General features: G+C 40.9%; 1 protein-coding gene across 1 annotated transcript in view; it reads left to right on the top strand.

Moving 5' to 3' along the window:
* LOC309835286 (DNA repair-scaffolding protein-like) overlaps positions 1–18372 on the top strand; it is a gene marked incomplete at its 3' end in the record, with an annotated part of 120000 nt that extends 101628 nt beyond the window's left edge. Inside the window, exon 7 of the mRNA XM_082674684.1 lies at positions 18155–18372. Coding sequence (XP_082530810.1) covers positions 18155–18372 — 218 coding nt within the window. The remainder of the gene's footprint in view (positions 1–18154) is intronic.
* Between the last annotated feature and the right edge of the window lie 2205 nt (positions 18373–20577).

Here is a 20577-nt window from a genome sequence, read left to right as displayed (position 1 = left end):
ATGTGTTTCAAAAGCAGTAAATGTGTCACCTCGAATTTAGATTGGTGGTATCAGAGCAAAGCATGAACCTAGTTATTCACATTGACATTAGCATTTAATAGCTTTTGGATTAAAAGGATTTTAATTTTTTTTTTTTACCGTTTTGCCACTGAGTTGTGGTCAGCTGAAACTTTGTAAAGTGTAGGCCACAAAATACTGTAAATACCTCTGTCCGTGCCTTTTGCCAGCATTGCTCACCAGCATCCTGATACAACCACATGTGAAATCTTGCGTCCACATACAGTGCTAACCAGCCCTTGGGTGTCCCATATAGTTGGCAAACAGCCCCTGTGGGCTCACCTAGATGAAATACTGAGTTTCCTTAAAATATCAGTAAATTCACACAAGGCTGCCTGTCTGCCAGAGAATAATTATTTCCTTATTTTTCCCACCGTGATTTTTTCAAAATTACATTCACTACCTTACTGTTTTCCAGTGCCACATTTTATTACACACTCCACTGCCAGAGCTTTTGTTGTTGTTTTGTGGGGTGTTTGCTTTTTATTTGTTGTTGTTTCCTCCTCCAGAGAACAATCTCTAAATTCAGGGGAGGGGAGAATTTGCTGTTCATAATTTCTCCTTGGATTTCTGGATGCCAGACTTGAAAGTTTTTCAGAGATGATGCAAGTAGGTGAGACACTGGAGTTTAGACTGATGTAGATAATACAAGTGATGGCTCCCACTGAATGCGCCTCCTGCCAGGCCCTGAGTGAGGAGTGCACACAGCTCTCAGAGCAACCCTGTGGAGCTGCACTATGCCTTCCAAATCCTAAAAGTATCCAGACATTTTATTTTCTAGTCCCTAGAGTCAGAGATTATTTGTTAAGTGAAGAAAGCTGATTTGGAGGCAGGAGACAGGGCCTTACTCTTTAAATGTTAAGTTTTTCACTGCCTATTCTTGATAAAGGCTTTTTGGGGGGGGGTTGTTTAAGGTCACTTCAATTAGCTAATTAAAAAACACTGATTCTGCTCTAAATTGTATTGTAGAAGGTAAGCAACCAAGCAGTTTCAGTGTCTTTTTCTGTGAAATTGTCACGTACATCACTTGTGCAGAGGGACGTTTTTTATGTGCCCATATTTCCGTGCTAATTTTAGTTATATGAAATAAATGTTATTCTCCCTCACTGCTAATTTTCTGGCGCTTAGAATCTGGTGGTGGAGATGGGATGGTAGCAAGAGACAGGCACAGGCAAGGAACTGGACACTTCATCTTTCATTTATTCCTTCCACAGGTGTTTATTGAGAGCCTGCTGTGTCCCAGACAATATACACCATTGTCACTACACTCGTGGAACTTTCATTGTGTTGAGTGAGATAGATGATAAGCAAAGGGAAAATACAGGTACAGGTTGGCACAGTGCAGGATCTGTGAGGCATTGGGCCGTGCTGGGCAGGCCGCGGGGGAGCTTCACATTTACAGCGCGTGCCTCCAGTCCCCGTCTAGTTTCCAGGCCAGAGTATCGAAGAAACGTGGCTAAAGAGTTATGGAATGGTGGTTTTGTTACTTATTAATTTTTGCAAGAAAAATCATAATTTAACTGAGATTTTGAATAGCCCATATTTTTCTTGTTTCTATCTTTTTTCAGTTTTACCGAGATACAATTTTTTTCAGTTTTATTGAGAGATATTTTTCAGTTTTATTGAGATATAATCACTATAAGTGCAAGGTATAAAGCGTAATGATTTGATATACGTATATGTATCATCACAAGTTTAATTAATATCCATCATCTCATATGCATACAAAAGAAAAGAGAAAGAAAAAATACACTTTTTCCCTCGTGATGAGAACTCTCAGGATCTATTAACAACTTCCCTACGTACCACACAGCAGCATTAACTTAGTCACCGTGCTGTACATCACATCCCTAGTACGTACTTATCTTAGAACTGGAAGTTTGTGCCTTTTGACCACCTTCCTCCAATTGCCCCTTCCTCCAACCCTGCTTCTAGTGACCGCAAATCTGATCTCTTTTTCTATCAGTTTGGTTTGTTGGTTTTTTTGTTTTTGTATGTGTGTTTTTTTAGATTAAAGTGAGATCTAAGTGAGATCATACTGTATTTGTCTTTCTCTGACTTAGCATGATGACTTCAGGGTCAATCCGTATTGTTGGAAATGGCAGAACTTCTCTTTTATGCCTGAATAATAACATTCCTCTGTGTGTGTGTGTGTGTGTGTGTGTGATGTATACACACTGGGATATTTTATATATATGTAGTATATAAATATATATGTATATCTCTCTCACACTTTCTTTATCCATTCATCCATTGATAGATACTTTGGTTATTTCCGCATCCTGGCTATTGTCAACAATGCTGCAGTGAACATGAGGGTGCAGCTATCTCTTTGACATCGTGTTTTCATTTCTTTCTGATGTGTTCCCAGAACTAGAATTGCTGGATCATATGGTAGTTCTAATTTTTTGAGGATCCTCCATACTGTTTTCCACAGTGTCTGCACCAGTTTACATTCCCACCAACAGTGCACAAGGGTTCCTTTTTCTCCACATCCTAACCAGCATTTATCTGTCTTCTTGATGATAGCCATTCTGACATGTATGGAGTGATAGCCCATTGTGGTTTTGATTTGCATTTCTGTAATGATTAATGATGTCGAGTATCTTTCCATGTACTCATTGACCTGAATAGCCCATATTTTTTTTGTCTTTGTTTTTGTTTTGTTTTGTTTTGTTTTGCGGTACGCAGGCCTCTCACTGCTGTGACCTCTCCCGCCGTGGAGCACAGGCTCCAGATGCTGAATAGCCCATATTTTAAATATTTTTCCACTTGCACACAATCATTATAATTGAAAGGTTTTTTTTAAAGGTTATTATTGAAATTCAGTAGGGAGCAGTTTATTTGGTATACATTTTATTCAAGCAGAGAAATATAAAAGTACAATTTAAAGCTTTGGAAAATCTGGGATGCAACAGATTCTTTATTTTGAAGAACCTTTACCTTGTGAATATTTGCTTTTCTTAAATTATTATTTTGTGTTGAAATATATCACAAAGAAGATAATATAGAAAACGTAGATATATACCTTAACAAGTACTTGTAAAGCAAGTATCCCTATAACCATCGCTACTCAATAGAAATAGAGGTTTTCTGTTAATTTCAGGGTTTTTAGTTACTAGCGAAATACAGTGTATTGGTGCCTCATCTCTTTGTTTTATCATGACAGGTGGCCTTAATATTTTAACTTGTGTGTATTTGTTTTACTTTGTCTCTTATTTCTTTCATTCAAACTTTTATTAAGCAGCAAATGTGGGTTCATCACGGACAGATCTGACTCTGTCATAATCTTATAATTAATTTTTTCTTGCTTCCTTATTTAAAATTACTATTAAAGATTTATTCTTTAGAAGGAAACAAAACAGTATTTTACACTTGAAGATGTTTTAATAATGTCTATAAAATTTTACTTATTGAAGCACATTTTGGAAAATCAGACAAAAGAAACAAAGCCAAAGGGAATAAGGGTTACTCCGTCAAGCTCTAAAGGAGGGTAACTGCAGTGAGTACTCCTGAAGAATGTTGTATTTATACAGTTTCAAGAAAAATTAAAAGATATCATGTACCATTCCTTATTCTGATGATTATAATAAAATCTTCAGGATAGTGCTCCTGGGTACTTCTAATGCTTTTAGATTTTCTTCACATTATATAATAGTTTGGAAGTCTTAGTAAATACTATAAAATAAGTTGTACAAAAATGTTAACAAAGGTTATCATTGGAAAAGGTGTTGGGACAGGGTTTTAAAAAAATGTTCCTCTTATAAAAGAAGAAATTTGTTAAAATCAAATGTATTATTTTCACAATTAGAGAAGGGAGGAGAATGTGAAATAGAGAGTTCCACCCTGACTTTTCCTCAAGAAGTAGTAAAATTTATACTTTTGTGTCAGGATGTGAAAAGTTCAATAACGAGGCTGATTTTTCCAGTGAGACAGTTTTCACAAGGCAGAGTGTTAGTTGGCCCTTGCCCTCTAGCATAGTTAGCTCTGAGCACTCAGAGGCTTCCGTCTCCAAGGCCACAGCGGGTCCCTAGGCACTGTTCCTTCTCTCCCTGCATGAACCTTACGTGGGCATCGCTGTGCCCCTGACACACAGGAAGCTTCTAACCTCCAGTGTAGTGGCGCCCGTGGAGCGGGGCTCACTCGGACTTGCTGGGAATTCGAAGCCAGAAATCTGGCCCCTTGCCTCTTCCTCACTGCTTTGCAGGGGCTCCTCTGAGGCCACGGAGCCCCCTGAAATGGGGTCATGTTCCAGACTCCCCACTTGAGTGGTCAGGAGAGAAAGCAGGAACAGCAGGGCAGCCTTTCCTGTACAGCGACAGCAGTGGAGCAGGAAGAGCCAGGACTTCGTGGAGACGCGCGTGTCTCCTTCCCAGTCACCTAGTTTCTTAATCGCTTTGATGCGGTACTTTCTCATAATGGAAGAGTGTCTTGGGTTAGGAAACGTTAGGCTGATTCTTTCTACCAAAGCAAGTTAGTTGGTAAACTAAGATCCCTCAGTTACTTGAAAAATAATTGTTAAAAAGATATATGATTTAGTCTAAGTCTTCTAATGTTCAGTGTTTAAAGCTAGGACATGAAGCATGTGGTTATCTGTTCATTTAATTTGGCTGACTTTTGTCAATATTTTATGCCTTTTAAATCTTTAGTTTCTGTGGGGACATGGGATTTTTTTTTGACATCTTTATTGGAGTATAATTACTCCACAATAGTGTGTTAGTTGCTGCTTTAAAACAAAGTGAATCAGCTATACATATACATATGTTCCCATATCTCTTCCCTCTTGCGTCTCCCTCCCTCCCACCCTCCCTATCCCACCCCTCTAGGTGGTCACAAAGCACCGAACTGATCTCCCTGTGCTATGTGGCTGCTTCCCACTAGCTGTCTATTTTACGTTTGGTAGTGTATGTAAACGACATGGGATTTTTGACACAATATGACAAGTTTAAAAACAATGCATGTCTGTTTAGATTTATGAAATGAGAATGACATGAAGCGGGTTGTATTTTTTAGTTCAGAGTCTTAGAAAACTCATTTAAAATGTTTTCTTAAACTCCTTGATCTACCTTACTTAACCACCCTTTGCTTCAAGTGAAGGGACACTGCTTGTGACCTACTCAGTGTGGGTCAGCCCCAGGTTGCTGGAGAGGTTTCACGCAGTTCCTTTTCTTAACTTCCCCTTTCCTCTGGGTCAAGGGAGCTGCCTCTGGATTGTCTCCAGCTCCCCTCTGACCAATAAAACCAGAAAGCCAATTAGGGTCTAAGCTTTATTTCCCCCCCTTTTTTTATATCCAGACCCACATTTCGGTACAGCAGTGGTATTTAATATTGTTCTTTGTAGTCATGGGCAGGAGGAATTCACATTAATACTCTTGAGTTATTTAAGTCAGGAAACAAAGTATGATACTAGTTTGCCCACTGTTAGAGATGTGATTTCATGTCCCAAATGACTATAATTTCCAGTGATCATTTTAAGTATAAGTTAACAGAAGAATAAAGAATTCATATGTGAATGAATTTCATAATACCAAGTTATTTCATAATTATGTTAAAAATAATGATGGGACCTGAGGAACAGAGGAAGGGATACTAATACCAAACTCAACTCTCCAGCTAACATATCTGTCACCCCTTGGCTGCTTCTGCCACATCCATTTTTAATTCTTACGAGTTTTTCTACCTAAAAGTATATAAAATGAGGTTTGGTGATACAGCAGAATTAAATGATGCTTTCAGGTTCCCTCTAAATTTATTTAATCTGTGCTTTCTCCATTTCTTTTTACATGAAAAGAAAAATAGTAATTCTACAGATCGTTTTCTGATAGATCTGAGCTTTAAAAGAATCTTCATTTCTGTTTTCTGTTGTAAATGATCCAAAAATAAGACTGCACAGTTAGCCCATTCTAAATGAATTATACAGTGGGTAAAACGTGGTTCCCGTTGAATTCCACATGTGGTTCAGTGAATCAAAATTCATTCATAGAGTTAAATTGGGACCTCATTAATGACAAAAATTATCTATATGTTCAAAATTCTGGTTTTAACCTTTAGAAAAGTGTTGATATTGGCAAGGCAGGCTTTTCTCTGGCTCGCTCAACCAGTTGTCGTTTTTATCCTCCAGCCTAGTTCAGTATCGCACTGGCCTTTGTCCATGCTGTGAAATCTTGTGTGTGTCATCTTAACCTTTTCACCAGTCTAGTTTTCCACACTCCTTCAGCTCATTTTTACTTTCAAAGGGGTTATAATTTCCACTTGGGACGCTGGTGCCTGAAGGATGGCTGGCGTCAACAGGTGTTCCTCAGACTTCTGTCTTGGCCCTCTTCTCGTCCTGTGTCCCCTTCCTGGGTAATCTGGGGTCTCCATGCCACCTCCGCCAGGACTGCTAGGCGGTCTGGTAAGTCTGTCCTGTGGCCTTTCCTGGCCCAGCCTCAGCACCGCCTGCACCTAAGCGTCCTGAAGACCCAGCAGACTCAACGTGCCCCAGCACCTGCCTGCCCGGGCGCATGAACTGCGCAGCCTTACATTGGGCTTTCTTGAACATTTTTTCAATCCATCCAGTCCCTAGATGCTAGTGATTCTACCTTAGAACTGCCTCTCAAGTCAGTCTCTCCATTGATCCCATCAACCACTAGTTCAGGCCCCTGTTCCCTTGGGCCTGGATTACTGTGTCAGTCTCCATCTGGTCTCCCTGCCACTGCCCTTTCCTCATTTTCAGACTATCAGAGTCATCTTCCTAAGAGGCAAATCTGATATCACTTGTCTGCTTTAAAAAACTTCCATTGACTGCCTCTTCTGTCAGAGTAGATATCCATCACCGTTAAAGTCTCTGGTGAGCATTCTTGGTCAGGGTCCCAGCCTACCTGACTGGTTATCTCTCACAACCCAACCCCTTGCTGTGCCACCTTGCACCCGTCACAGCGCTACATACCTCCTTCCTGTATCACCTGTGTCTTTCATGACATACACTTGACCACTAGGCCTAGTATACTTTTCTTTGTTTGTAGTTATACTTCTGGTATCCTATTGTATTGTAATTATATAAAGTATAGGTAAATCCTAACTCTGCAAAGTGCTACAAGGAAGTGTAGGGCTGACCTAGCAACCTGAGCCATGCCTGGTGACTCAGGATGTGTTTATGTAGTAAATAAATGGTGTCAGTGGTAAATTTCAAAATTCCATGTGACACCAGAGTGCAGAAATGGTCCCAACTCTGCCGGAAGTGAAGGCCCATGCAGGTCACTTGATCTGTGCCTGTTTCTTTACTGAGAAAATTTGACTTTGTCAACCCTTAGGTGATTTCTACTTTGGGATTCTGTGTTGCTCTTTTACCTGTCCCTGTCCAGTGTTCCTGTGTAAAGTCATTCTCAGAGTGCTTCCCCCTCCGGGTCCCTGAGTGTTTCACTTGTGATTGCACTCTCTGGTCTCTCCCTGCACGCCCTTTGAGAGATGATAACTTTTATGATATCATCTCATTTTCATCCGTGAGTTAATCTCTCTTCTTTTCCCTCTCCTCCCTGTTAGTGTTTGTTACAGTGTCCTTGGGAGGAGATAGCACCCAAGACCAAAATACCTACTTTTGTTTAGTAGTTGTGAATTCACTGTACTCCTCCTGGGACGTGTACTGCTCTGCCTAATTGTAGATTTTGCCTATTTTGACCTAATTTAAATGGACTTAACTGATGAATTAGAAGTTCTTCACTGGAATACCCTTTATTAATAGTTCTTAGAGAGTGAGAGGGGGTTGAGGGTTGATAGTGGAGGAAGTATCAAGAATAACACGGCAGGACTCCCCTGGAGGTGCAGTGGTTAAGAATCCGCCTGGTAACTCAGGGGTCACGGGTTCAAGCCCCGGTCTAGGAAGATCCCACATGCCACAAAGCAACTAAGCCCGTGCGCCACAACTACTGAGCCCGCGTGCCACAGCTGCTGAAGCCTGCACGCCTAGAGCCTGTGCTCCACAGCAAGAGAAGCCACCACAATGAGAAGCCCGTGCATCTCGCAACAAAGAGTAGCCCCTGTTTGCCGCAACTAGAGAAAGCCCGTGCGCAGCAACTAAGACCCAACACAGCCAAAATATAAATAAATAGATAGGTAGATAGATAAATAAATAAATAAAAAAGAATAACATGGCAGTAGGGACACCCTGGATTCTATCAGCACATCAGTAAGTGTATCTACAAGATTTACAGTGTGTTGCCCTGGCAGTGGGTATGCTCTTCTCTACAGATGCACATGCAATTCTGTCCTTCTTCAGGATTGCTTAGAAGAGGGTGGGTATGAGTTCCAAATTCTAGAGGGCTCTACTAACAACCCCCAATTAGTAATTTGCTATTTTGTAATTGGGTTCTTAAAATTTTTCTCATCGCATTTATTTACTTTTCAGCTGATGTTAAATTTATAGAGATATTTAACAGCCATATGACCTTTTTTAAGGTACTTTGGGGTTTTTTTGGGGCTGCGTTGGGTCCTCGTCGCTGCGTGTGGGCTTTCTCTAGTTGCAGTGAGTGGGGGCTACTCTTCATTGTGGTGCACAGGCTTCTCATTGCGGTGGCTTCTTTCGTTGCAGAGCACGGGCTCTAGGCGCAGAGGCGTCAGTAGTTGCGGCACATGGGCTCAGTAGTTGCAGTATGCAGGTTCTAGGGAACGTGGGCTTCAGTAGTTGCGGTTCACAAGCTCTAGAGCGCCGGTTCAGTAGTTGTGGCACACGGGCTTAGTTTCTCCGTGGCATGTGGGATCATCCCGGACCAGGGATCGAACTCGTGTCCCCTGCATTGGCAGGCAGATTCTTAACCACTGCGCCACCAGGGAAGTCCCATGTGACCTTTTAAAAGTTGTTTTCAGTGTGATTTTTGGACACCATTTTAATCCTGTTTTCTGAGCCAAAAATATTACCTGCAGTACTATGAAATAAGGTTTTTAAATATGGAAGAGAAGACCTTTCTTTGTACTCAGAGTGGAAGGGGTCAGTTTGCACACTAGGTGGTCCCATACACACCACACCTTGGAAAAAAATTTTTTTTTCTTTCTCTGTATAGCACAGGAAACTTTATTTATTTGCATCTTTAAAAGGGGTATAATTGCTTTACAATGGTGTGTTAGTTTCTGCTGTATAGCAAAGTGAATCAGTTATACGTATACATATATCACCATATCCCCTCTCTCTTGCGTCTCCCTCCCACCCTCCCTATCCCATCCCTCTAGGTGGTCACAAAGCACCGATCTGATCTCCCTGTGCTATGCGGCTGCTTCCCACTAGCTATCTATTTTACATTTACACCTTGGGAAGTTTAACGTGTTATAAGCCCCTGTCTCAGCTTGGGCAGCCATAACAAAGTACCACAGACTGGGTGGCTTAAACAGCAGACATTATTGCTTACAGGTCTAGAGGCTGGAATTCTGAGATCAGGGTGCCTGCATGATCTGGTTCTGGTGAGGGCTCTCTTTCTGGCTTGTAGGCAGCTGCCATCTGGCTGTGCGCTCATGCAGAGAGAGAGAGAGAGAGGAAGAGAGAGAAATCCAGCTCTCTGGTTTCTCTTCTCATAGGGACACTAATTCTATCGAATCAGTGCCCCTGTCCTTACGAGCTCATTTAACTTTAGTTTCTTCCTTAGAGGCCCCTTCTCTAACTATAGGTACACTGGGGGGTTGCGGGGGGGGGCTTCAGCAAACGAATTTTGAGGGCCGAAAACATTCAGTCTATAACATTGTGCCCTTGGCCTTCCATAATTCATGTCCTCTCACATTCAAAATACGTTCATTCTACCCCAGCAGCCCCCAAAGTCTTACTCATTCCAGCATCAACTGTACAGTCCAAAGTTTCATCTAAATATCATCTAAATCAGATATGGGTGAGACTCAGGTCTGATTCATCCTGAGGCAAAATTCCACAACAACTGTGAGCCTGTGAAACCCAAGTTATGTGCTTCCAAATACAATGCTGGGTCAGGTACAGAGTAGACAATCCCGTTCCAAAAAGAAGAAATAGGAAGGAAGAAAGGGGTGATATGTCCCAAGCAAGTCCAAAAACTACCAAGAGAAGTTCTAGTAGATTTTAAGGCTCAGAGACAATGCTCTTTGGTTCCGTGCTCTGGCCTCCAGGTCCACTGGAGGGCAGTGTCGCCCCAGCTCTCTTGGGCCTCACCCAGGGCTCTCTGCAGAGGCGCCACCCCAGGCAGGGAGGGGCGGCCTCGCCCGCCCAAACCCTAGAGGCAGCCCTACCCTTTGAAACCCAGGAGAACATATCAGCCCTGCCCTGGGCCTGTGGCGAGAGTGCCAGCCCTTACGATCTCTGGATTGCCTTTAGGGTCATCCTTCCCTTTTTTGAAGGATGATGCACATTAGCAGAATGGTTCTTTTGCCCTGTTGGAAGTGTAACAGCCTTTCTTCATTTCCTCTGGGTTCTGTCTCCTTCAGTTCAAACTGGCAGTGTTTCTGCTCCTCTAATCACATCATCTCTTTACTGAGTGACAGTTTAGCTACACCTTCGGCATCCTTTTCCAAACATGCTCTTTCATTTTTTTGCAATATGGACAGGCTGAGAATTTTACAAATCTTCCTTTTTGCAGAACAATTCCTTCTTCAGTCCATCTGTTTTCTCTTGCATTTCATCGTAAGAGGTCAGGAGGACTCAGGCCGTACCTTTAACATTTGCTTAGAAATCTCTTATAACTATCTAATCTCACGACTCACATGTTTCATCATCCATACGACACTAAAAAAAATTCAGTCAAGCTCTTTGCCATTTTATAATAAAAATTGCTGTCTTAGTTTGGGCTGCTGTAATAAAAATACCATAGACTGGGTGACTTAAACAACAAACATTTATTTCTAATAGCTCTGGGGGCTGGGAAGTCCAAATCCAAGGTACCAGCTGATTTGGTTCCTGGTGAGAGCCTCTTCCTAATTTGTAGATGGCTGCCTTCTGCTGTGTCCTCACGTGCTAAGAGAGAGATCCTCTCTCTTGTGTCTCTTCTTATAAGGGCACTAACCCCATTCATGAGGGCACCACCTTCTTGGCCTAATTATCTCCAAACGGCCCCACCTCCAAACACAGTCAAATTAGGGATTAGGGTCTCAATATATAGATTTGGGGGGGACATAAACATTCAGTCCATAGCAATCACCTTTCCTCCAGTATCCAATAACTTGTTCCTCATTTCCGTTTGATACCTCACCAGAATCACCTTTAACATCCATATTTCTAGCAAGCACCCCAGACTCCTCCAGCCTCTGCCCATTACCCAGTTACAAAGCTCTTTCCACATTTTCAGGTATTTATTACAGCAGCATCCCACTTCATGGTACCAAAATCTGTCTTATTCGGCTTGGGCTGCCATAACAAATTACCATAGATGCGGGGCTTAAACAACAGACATTTATTTTCTCACAGTTCTAGAGGCTGGAAGTTCAAGATTGAGGTGCCACCATGGTCAGTTTCTAGTGAGAGCCCTCTTCCTGGCTTTTAGGTAGCAGCCATCTGGATGTGTGCTCACATGGCCTTTCTTCTGTGCTCAGCAGAGAGATATAGGGAATCTCTTGGTGTCTCTTCTTCTAAGGATACTCGCTAATCCTGTCAGGCCAGGGCCCCACCCTGGTGACCTCATTCAGCCTTAATTGCTTTCTTGGAGGCTCCATCTCCAAATACAGCCACACTGTGGTGATAGGGGTCCAACACATGGATTTAGTGGGGACACAGACATTCGGTCCAGAGCACTCCCTCTTCTCTGGTTTTGTATGAACTTTGCTTAGGGATCTGTTGCCTTCCTGGAGCCTTTGTATGCTTTTTCCTTACTTGGGTTTCTTAAAAAATGGGACCTTCTATTGCCCATTCACCCTCTACAGAACAATACAGGCTACCCCTGTAGAGCAAGTCATGGTGACATGCCTGGTGATAGCACTGTGACACTGTGATCCCAGGTGGCTGGTGTGCTCTGCTAAATTCTGTTTGTTCTCCTTGCTAGGGACTCTGATGAACATTACAGTCTCCTGGTTAGTATTATCTAGTCTTTTTTTTTTTTAAGAGTTGGGTTTCGGATTTCTGTTTCATGCTTAGAATTATTGTGGCTTTTGGCAGAGAATATTTTAAACTGGGTGAAAAGGCCAAAACAAAAAAATGTAGAATCAAGAAGTGAAAGCACAATTGTTTACAGTTCAGTAAGCAGTTGTGGTTAAGAAATGTGTCTGTTCATCATTGCCAGATGACTTAAAATTTTATGGGGGAGCATAAATTTTAAACAGAAAAGTGCTTTTACAGGGTAAAGATGTAAATTTCTTCAGAATTTAGTTTTTAGGTATTATAATCTAGACCTCCTGCTTAGAGCTTTATGAATTTTATTGTGAAATTATCTGTGAAATGAATCTCCTGGCAGCTTACAACATTTACTCAGAAACTAAAATTTTGATGTACCAAGCATTAATAATAATATAATAATGCAGTTAATTAGAGAGTCACTAACTGAATACTCACAGGCACATAATATTGCTGGGTGTTTGGGATCATTGGTAAAATTAAGCATAGTTGTAACCTTTCAAAAGAAAAGATAGTATAATTGTGTACAAATAAGTACAATTCAACTTTCAGTGCATAGTAATGAAAAAAAGCAGTGGTACAATACAGTGAATAGAAAAACCATCATTTGGATTTGATTTTGGACTGTATTGTTTATTTTCCTTTTTGGAGCATCACTTGAATTACAGTTTAATTTGCATCCTTTGGGTAAATATCAAAACCAATTGAGGTGAGGGAGGTAGGTCAAAACCATCTTGGTTGGCAGTGAAATCAAGAACAGAAAAATAGTCCCCAAAATTCTTTACATCAGTTTGTATTATTCGAGTTCATTCAGCTCTTACATATTTTATTGGTATTTATCCAAGTACAGCACAGAGTTCATGATTTAATAGACTAAATTATTCATTTCATGTGTTAAAATCTTGGTACAGTGGTACAGTGATGACATAAAGGAGAATGATCAACCCTGCTGAATGGAAAAGCAGAACTGTGGTTAGAGAATTCACCTGGGAGGTGGTGGTGAAATGCTTTCTTAAAGTATGGGTATAGAAACAATGTAAAGATACTTGAGTAGAGTTGTGGAATTTGAGGGTAGAGCAGTGAGAAGTAACTGGTAACAAAGGTGTCTCTAAACAGTGGACGGTTGTCTGGATTACTCAGTGGTTGGCGCCTGAAGGATTCAAGAACAGAGGTGGCTGTCGTTAAATTTACATGTACCAGAGGGCCACTCTGGAGGGCCTTGTGTTAGGGCAGAGTAGTCAGGTACCAGACTGCGGAGGTCAGTTAGGGCCAGGCTGTAATAACTAAGAGGTATCTCAGCCTTAATAAATCCAACACTGATATCATGACACCACTGTTACCCCTGTCCCTTGCCCCTAACACACACACACACACACACACACACACACACACACACACACACACACACAGAGAGAGAGAGAGAGAGAGAGAGAGAGAGAGAGAGAGAGAAAGAGAGAGAGAGAGAGAGAGAAAGAAACCTGCTCCTCTGTCTGCACAGGAAGCAGGTGTACTTTAAACTCCCCTGATCTCCATCCCTGACCCTTGCTGTGCTGTCTTGCCCTCCTACCCCAATCTGTGTGTGTGTATGTGTGTGTGTACATGATGGGTGAGGACTGAGGAAAAAAGTAATGGTGGGCACCTGTTGATGATTTGGCCTGAAGAAGAGAAAAAGTACCAGTTTCAGAGAATAGTAGGACATATATTTTAAATCACGACGCTTTATGGATTAGCCTGTTAGAATATTTATGAAGATAAAGAGAGTAATCATACAGGGAGGATCCCAAATTACTCTGCAGTCATCGTGTGGATAATGAAGTGGAACAGCTTAAAGTTAGTGCAACAATTATATTATGAAAAGTATTTCATGATAAAAAATTACCGATGTTTCTGTCTCTATAGGAGGATGATTTCAGTATTTCTCCCCCCGTACTAACTTGCTTCACCTGGTACTTTCTTTTATAGTTTTTGTTAATTTCTTGTATAGTATTTTTTGTATAAGTATTCATGAATGTTTTCCTCACAATATATATTAATTCATCAGCATAACCTACTGAGGAGGATTGGAATTAACATGCATATAAATGGACCCTAGCCACCTGTGTATTTCAAATAAGTCATTTAAGCCAGGAATCAAAAATATATTTTATTCTTATATTACTTGCTCAATTCTTTTGTGGCCTCTTGCTCATTTAAAATCAAAGACTTTTTTTTTAGAGAAGTTTCCTGATAAAATAAATCACTCACTCATTCATGCATTCATTCATCAAATGTTAGCCTTTAAGTTAACTATTTGCCATTTTAACTACAGAGTGTTTCATCTGCTCGGCATATGTATGGATAGAAATTACTAGATCCTGTGGTGTATTTCCTCTGTGAATCGTCTGTTCCTGTGTCTTAACCACTTTCGTGCTGTGTTGATATCTGTGCTTTCCATTTGGTCTTCGGGCACTTCTTCCTCAGCGTTTGGTTTCTGTCAAATTATACTCTTCCTTTTCAGTGTTGAAATCCTGACTGTGCCCAACCAGCGAGAAGCCTCACTTGAGTCCATTTCTCAACCTGCTGTGCTTTTTCTTTTTCTTTTTTTTTAAACATTTAAACAAGTCCGACGTTTGAGCATAATAAAATAGAGAAAAAAAGCATCCTCAGTTTCCTGTCTTTAACTGCCATTTACCCTTGAGACACTTCAAGTATAGGACTTGTGAGAATACTCAGTTTTGAGCATAAAATCTGCCAGTAATCCTCTCTAACCTTAAGAAAGTCATATGAGCAACTAACTTGTTCAGTTTTATTTGTCAAAAAGGGAGATTAATATCTTCCTTACCTATCGCATAGGGTTATTGTGGATCAAGTACCGTAATAGATTTGAAAATGCCTTGAAAAGTTGATATTGTGACAGTGACTGATGACAGTGGCAGCCATTATTGTATGGGTGACAGACCAGGCCCTGCACTGTAGGCTTTCTGTTCTCTCTCTCTCAATGTTTGCAGTGTTCTAGACTATAGCTGATACTATCTCCATTTAAAAAGGAGGGTACTTGTAAGTGTAGATAAGGTATTTGAGGATTTCAGAGGGAAGGAATAGTTGGCTCTGGCTGAGATTCGGGAGACACTTCCTTGACAACATGAAACTTTGGCTGAGTCTCACAGCATTTATGGAAAACTTGCCCCACTGTCACAGAATGGCTGTTTTTTTTTTTTGTTTTTTTTTTTTGCGGTACGCAGGCCTCTCACTGTTGTGGCCTCTCCCGTTGCGGAGCACAGGCTCCGGATGCGCAGGCTCAGCGGCCATGGCTCACGGGCCCAGCCGCTCCGCGGCATGTGGGATCTTACCGGACCGGGGCACGAACCCGTGTCCCCTGCATCGGCAGGTGAGCTCTCAACCGCTGCGCCACCAGGGAAGCCCCAGAATGGCCTTTTATGTTTCCTCCATCTAACTGCAGAACAGTCTTCTTCGCTTGTAAAACCAGCATCTCTTGTGCTCAGATTGAAAGCTTGCATCGAATGCATAACTTGTCTTGGGTTGTCTCCCTCAGAGGAAGAGGACATTACGCTGCTTACTTTGTGCAGGGAAGGCAGACCACTGGCTTCTCCTCAGGCCTGTGTGGGAGCACATCCTGTGGGAGGGACTTCACGGTGCTTGGTGGAGAAGTGCTGTTCGCAGCCCTGTGTGCATCCAAGATAGCACTCCCAAACCTGTTTAGTCACCAAGCATGCTGTGGTGATGGTCAAATCGGGGTTCATAGTTATTAGATATTGTCAGGAGTTCTCATAAAAATCTTCAAAGAAACTGCAGTCAGTAGCAGTGTGACTCATCATAAATATATAGGTATTTCTGCTGTAATACTATTTATGTGTTTCTGTAGTGTCTTGCCTTTTGTAAAGTCTGTCAGGGTCTATGTGGACTGTAGGGTTGGGGGCAGACCGCTGAAAACCTATATCGCTTTTTAATCAGCCGCACATGCCAGTGATTGGTTACCCAAAGGGAGAACGGTGCTGCCCGGGCACCACTGGCCGCTTGAACTCCAGCAGGACAGTGGGTGCTGGAGAGCACGGGCCATGGGGCTCTGGACAGCAGCCGCTGCTGGTGGCCGAGGATAGTGTTGGGGGTAACCCCTGAGCACAGGTAAAAGTTTTAAAAACTCCTAAAGTATGTCCAGAAATTTGCCTGTGGCTAGTGCAGTCCCTACCACTAGGGCTTTTCCCTTTGCTGCCAGTGAGCTGAACTCTACCCACTGCATTGCTGCCCTGCCCAGGAAAAACGGTGTGCTCACCGCAGTGACCCCCACATATCCTGACTTCTTTTCCTGTTCACCAGCTGAGGTGAGCTGCTTTTTATTAAAAAGACACCTGTCGCGGCAGAGCAGGCTGAGTCTTCACTTCCTAGGCAGCACCGTTCTTTCCAGTGTGTTTTACTCTCCATAGTGACCAGCCCAGCTGAGCCAGCACAGCTTAGGATGTGCTTGGTCACATCCTTCCCCCTTCTGTTTCCTTCTTACCTTGAGAAACAGTCTCACGATAGACACATACTTAGAAATCATAGTTCCAGATAGTGCTCTGGGGAGATGCCATGACCTTGCTTCATACATGAACGCTTGCTGAAGGCACTCAGAGAGAGCAGGGCATGGAAAACTTGGGGTCCAGGGGAAGATGACTAGAGAAAAGTGAAAGGGAGAAAGAAATGAAAACGAAATTAAACTATATAACTAAGGCGCTGGTACTGTTTAAATGTTAATTTTTATACTCACTGTTAACCAGTTAGCTAAAGTGGTAATGAAAGTCATATTGGTGTCTGTTATTAGCAAGGCACTGTACCGGACACTTTGGTTTTATCTCATTTAATTCATTTATTTTTTTTAACTAAAAAGCAGAGAGTAATAAAAAAAGTGTATTTACTACCTAGAATTAATAACACATATTAATCTTTTATAACAAACAATACGGCAGATAAGTTTGAAATCCCCTGGGTTCCCTTCCTGAGTCACACTCCTCTTTCTCGCATGATTCAACAGTTACAACGAGTTTTCTGTGTGTCCTGCTAGTCCATATTTATGTACCTGTATGACATATGTACCTGTAACAATATTTTATTAGTCTTTGTGTTCAAGAAAAATAACATTATGGGTGTTAGGCTGTACATATCTGTTTACCCCTCTTGTATTTGAGATCTCTCCAAGCTGATATGTACAGATCAGGTCCATTCACATAAGCTTCTGTAGAGTGTCTCTTCCATGAACCCACCACAGTTTACCCATTGGCTATGGACTGATGCTGGGTTTCCTCCTCTTACAAACAACACTGAGATGTGCAGCCTTGTCTAGATCTCCTGGTGCATGTGACAGAGTTCCTGGGTACATCGCTGGGATTTCCAGGTTATAGGCTATGCACACTGTCAACTTTATCTATCTTACTTAATTCTTAAAAATGTTAATCGAGGCAGGTGGCATGATCCCCAGTTTACACATGAGAAAAATGAGGTGTTTAAATGCTGTGTAACTTGGCCAACTTAATTAATAAGAGACCCAGTGATTGAATCCAGATCGAATTCCACCCATTTAAATTTAGAGCCCTAACTCCCATCAGTCCACAGAAATCCTCAACTTTGAACGTCCACGATCGTTAGAATACTTGCAGCCGGCCAGTCATACTGTGTCATTTCAAAGTAGACAATCAGAGCAGGTAATGAGGTGGAGAGGACCCGGTCATACTCCTTTTGTTGTGATTTTTGAAAGGGTTCAAGTTTTGGAGTGAAAACATGCTTTGTGAAGTGATGGATCTGAGTTTCCCGTATGTGCAAGACTGTTTCTTTATGATAGAAAACTGTTTCTTATGTTGCTTAAAATGTACATATTAAATGCAACATGCAGGATATATTGATTTAAAAAAAAAGATGTTACCATGAGCATGTTAGAGTCTGTATTTTACTTTTCAAAGTATCAATATATAGACCATTTTCTCCAGGTGAAGAAGGCTATCTGAAAGTGATTCTCTTTTTCATGATAATTTTATTCACACTTGGACCATATGTCTTTTAGACTTCATTTTTGCTTTTGTTCTTTTCTTCACCTTCTAGGTATAAAATCTGGTATATTAACTGTGAAAATCCTAGAGCTTCATGAGGAATGCACGATCCAAGTTGCAATGTGTGAGCAGTTATCGGGGCTGCAGGCTGACAGCTCTTCTCAGGGTGGGGCCCCTGGGACTGGCCTGAGGGTTCTCTTCGCCAAGGAGACTGCACGCTGCCTCCGGGGACTTCCACAAGACATCATCCGCATCTACCCTCCCTGGTGAGTGCAGAGAACTGATCCCCACAGTCCTCAACTGTGAGTTTGTCTCAAAAGACCTTTTTATCAGGAACATTTTTGTCACTTTATTATACAGTAATGCCAGGGGATGGAGCCAGGATTCGACATAGATTTTATGTAACAGAAGCTCTGAACTGTCTCTGATGGCTCGTTTGTATTTCTGGTAGCAAATTTTTGATAATTTGGCGGGGGTGGTGAGGTGGTGAGGGAGAAACAAGCACATCAAGATTCCTGCTTAAGTGGTGTGTTGTTATGAAATCTGGCTGTTTTTGTTTTTATCTTTCTTAGAAATATAATTTTTGTAAGAGTGATTATGTGACAATAGAATAATACACATTAATTTAATACTTCTTTGCTAATTACTTTAGGGGGATAAAAATCACGAATTAAGACATAATAGGGTTTGATCTTCAGGGGCATAAGTGGTCATTAGTGGATCAGAAATTATTTTTGAGGATACCATGTTTGTTTTCTTCTGCATAGGGTATTAATTTTTACCACCAAAAGCAGAGGGAAGGTTTGAGCAGACTTGTTTTAAGGGCTGTTAATTTTATTGACAGTTTTTAAGTTTCATTCATCTGTTAAATTCTTAGGTTTGAATTCAACTTAAAGATCTTTAAGTTAAACTTCTTCCCCAGAGGAGGGATCTTTTCATTGTGTCCATAGTGAGTGATCATCAGTCTCTAATTAAATTCTTCCACAGACAGGATGAGGATATCAGAGGGTAACTTGCATTACTTTATTTTATTTAAATTTCGAATACATTTTTAAATTGAACAATATAATATACAATATAGAATCGTACACAGATTATAAGTATACATTTCATCAAGTAATCACAAAGTGAATACATTTCTGTCCAGTCCAAGAAATAGAATGCAGTCCATACCTGAGACTGCAACACTCTCCCCTTTCCTTCCTCTTCCTCCTGCTCCGGGTGACCATGATCCTGACTTCTGATGCAGTAGACACCTTTGAATGTGGGTTTTGTGCTTCTCAATATATTGTTACCATAATAACTTGTAAAGCTTATAGCTGTTTCCACTGCTGACAGTTTCTCAGCAGTCACGTCAATACCACCGTCAACATTTTCATGACTGCACATTATAATTTCTTTACTCTTTCCATATTCTCAGCATATAGTATATATCCATTCTTTTGCTAACATAAATAACTCTTTAATAGATATTCATATATATGTATTTACATATTTCGGGTTATTTCTCAGAGTAGATTTTAGGAACTGTTTTAATGGATTAAAGGATATACCTTTTTTTTTTTGCTTTTAATTAATTTTTGTTGGAGTATAGTTGCTTTACAATGTTGTGTTAGTTTCTACTGCACAGCAAAATGAATCAGCTATACATATACATATATCCCCTCTTTTTTGGATTTCCTTCCCATTTAGGTCACCACAGTGCAGTAAGTAGAGTTCCCTGTGCTATATAGTATATTCTCATTAGTTGTCTATTTTATACATAGCATCAGTAGTGTATATGGGTCAATCCCAAAAGGGTATACATTTTGTTGTTGCTGTTACTGCTGTGATTTCTTGATACAGTTAAGTAAACTGTAAACCTCATAGTAGAGTACCTGCTGCTGAATACTCAAACTGAATACTTTCTCTTATATTTATTTACTGTTGACAGCTTCTCTTTTGCAAATTGTTTTTCTTAACTTTTACTCATATATTCATTGGGGCCCGGGGGATATTCTTATCAATTCATATGCCTGTTTTGTATAGTAAAACTTTTCTATTTATACAATTATGTTACTTATGATAACAATTTTGATTTTTCCTTCCTAATACTTATGCTTCTTTACCTGTTTCATGTCTTATTGCATTGGCTAGAACTTCCAAATCAAAACTTTTTCACTACTGTATTCCTAGTGACTAGAATAATGCTTGGCCTATGGTAGACATTCAATAACTATATGATTAATGTTGAGTATTAGATAATCATCAAGATGTTGTCAGTCTTGTTATGTTCCCTGTTTGAATGAGAGGGTGTATCAATGTATTTCATTGATTTGTACATTCGCTAAGAAGCATTTTTTGATGTTTACTTACTGTATAATAAGTCTTGTGCTAAATAATGGGTAAAACAGTATTCAAAATGAATGACAAATCGTCTCTGCCCTTAAGGGACTCACTTTATGGTGGAAGAGAAAGGTAAAATAAACATGTGAT

This window comes from Grampus griseus (genome assembly GCF_964374135.1).
Source record: "Grampus griseus genome assembly, chromosome: 17".
NCBI lineage: Eukaryota > Metazoa > Chordata > Mammalia > Artiodactyla > Delphinidae > Grampus > Grampus griseus.
This window is presented reverse-complemented; position numbering and strand designations above follow the sequence as displayed.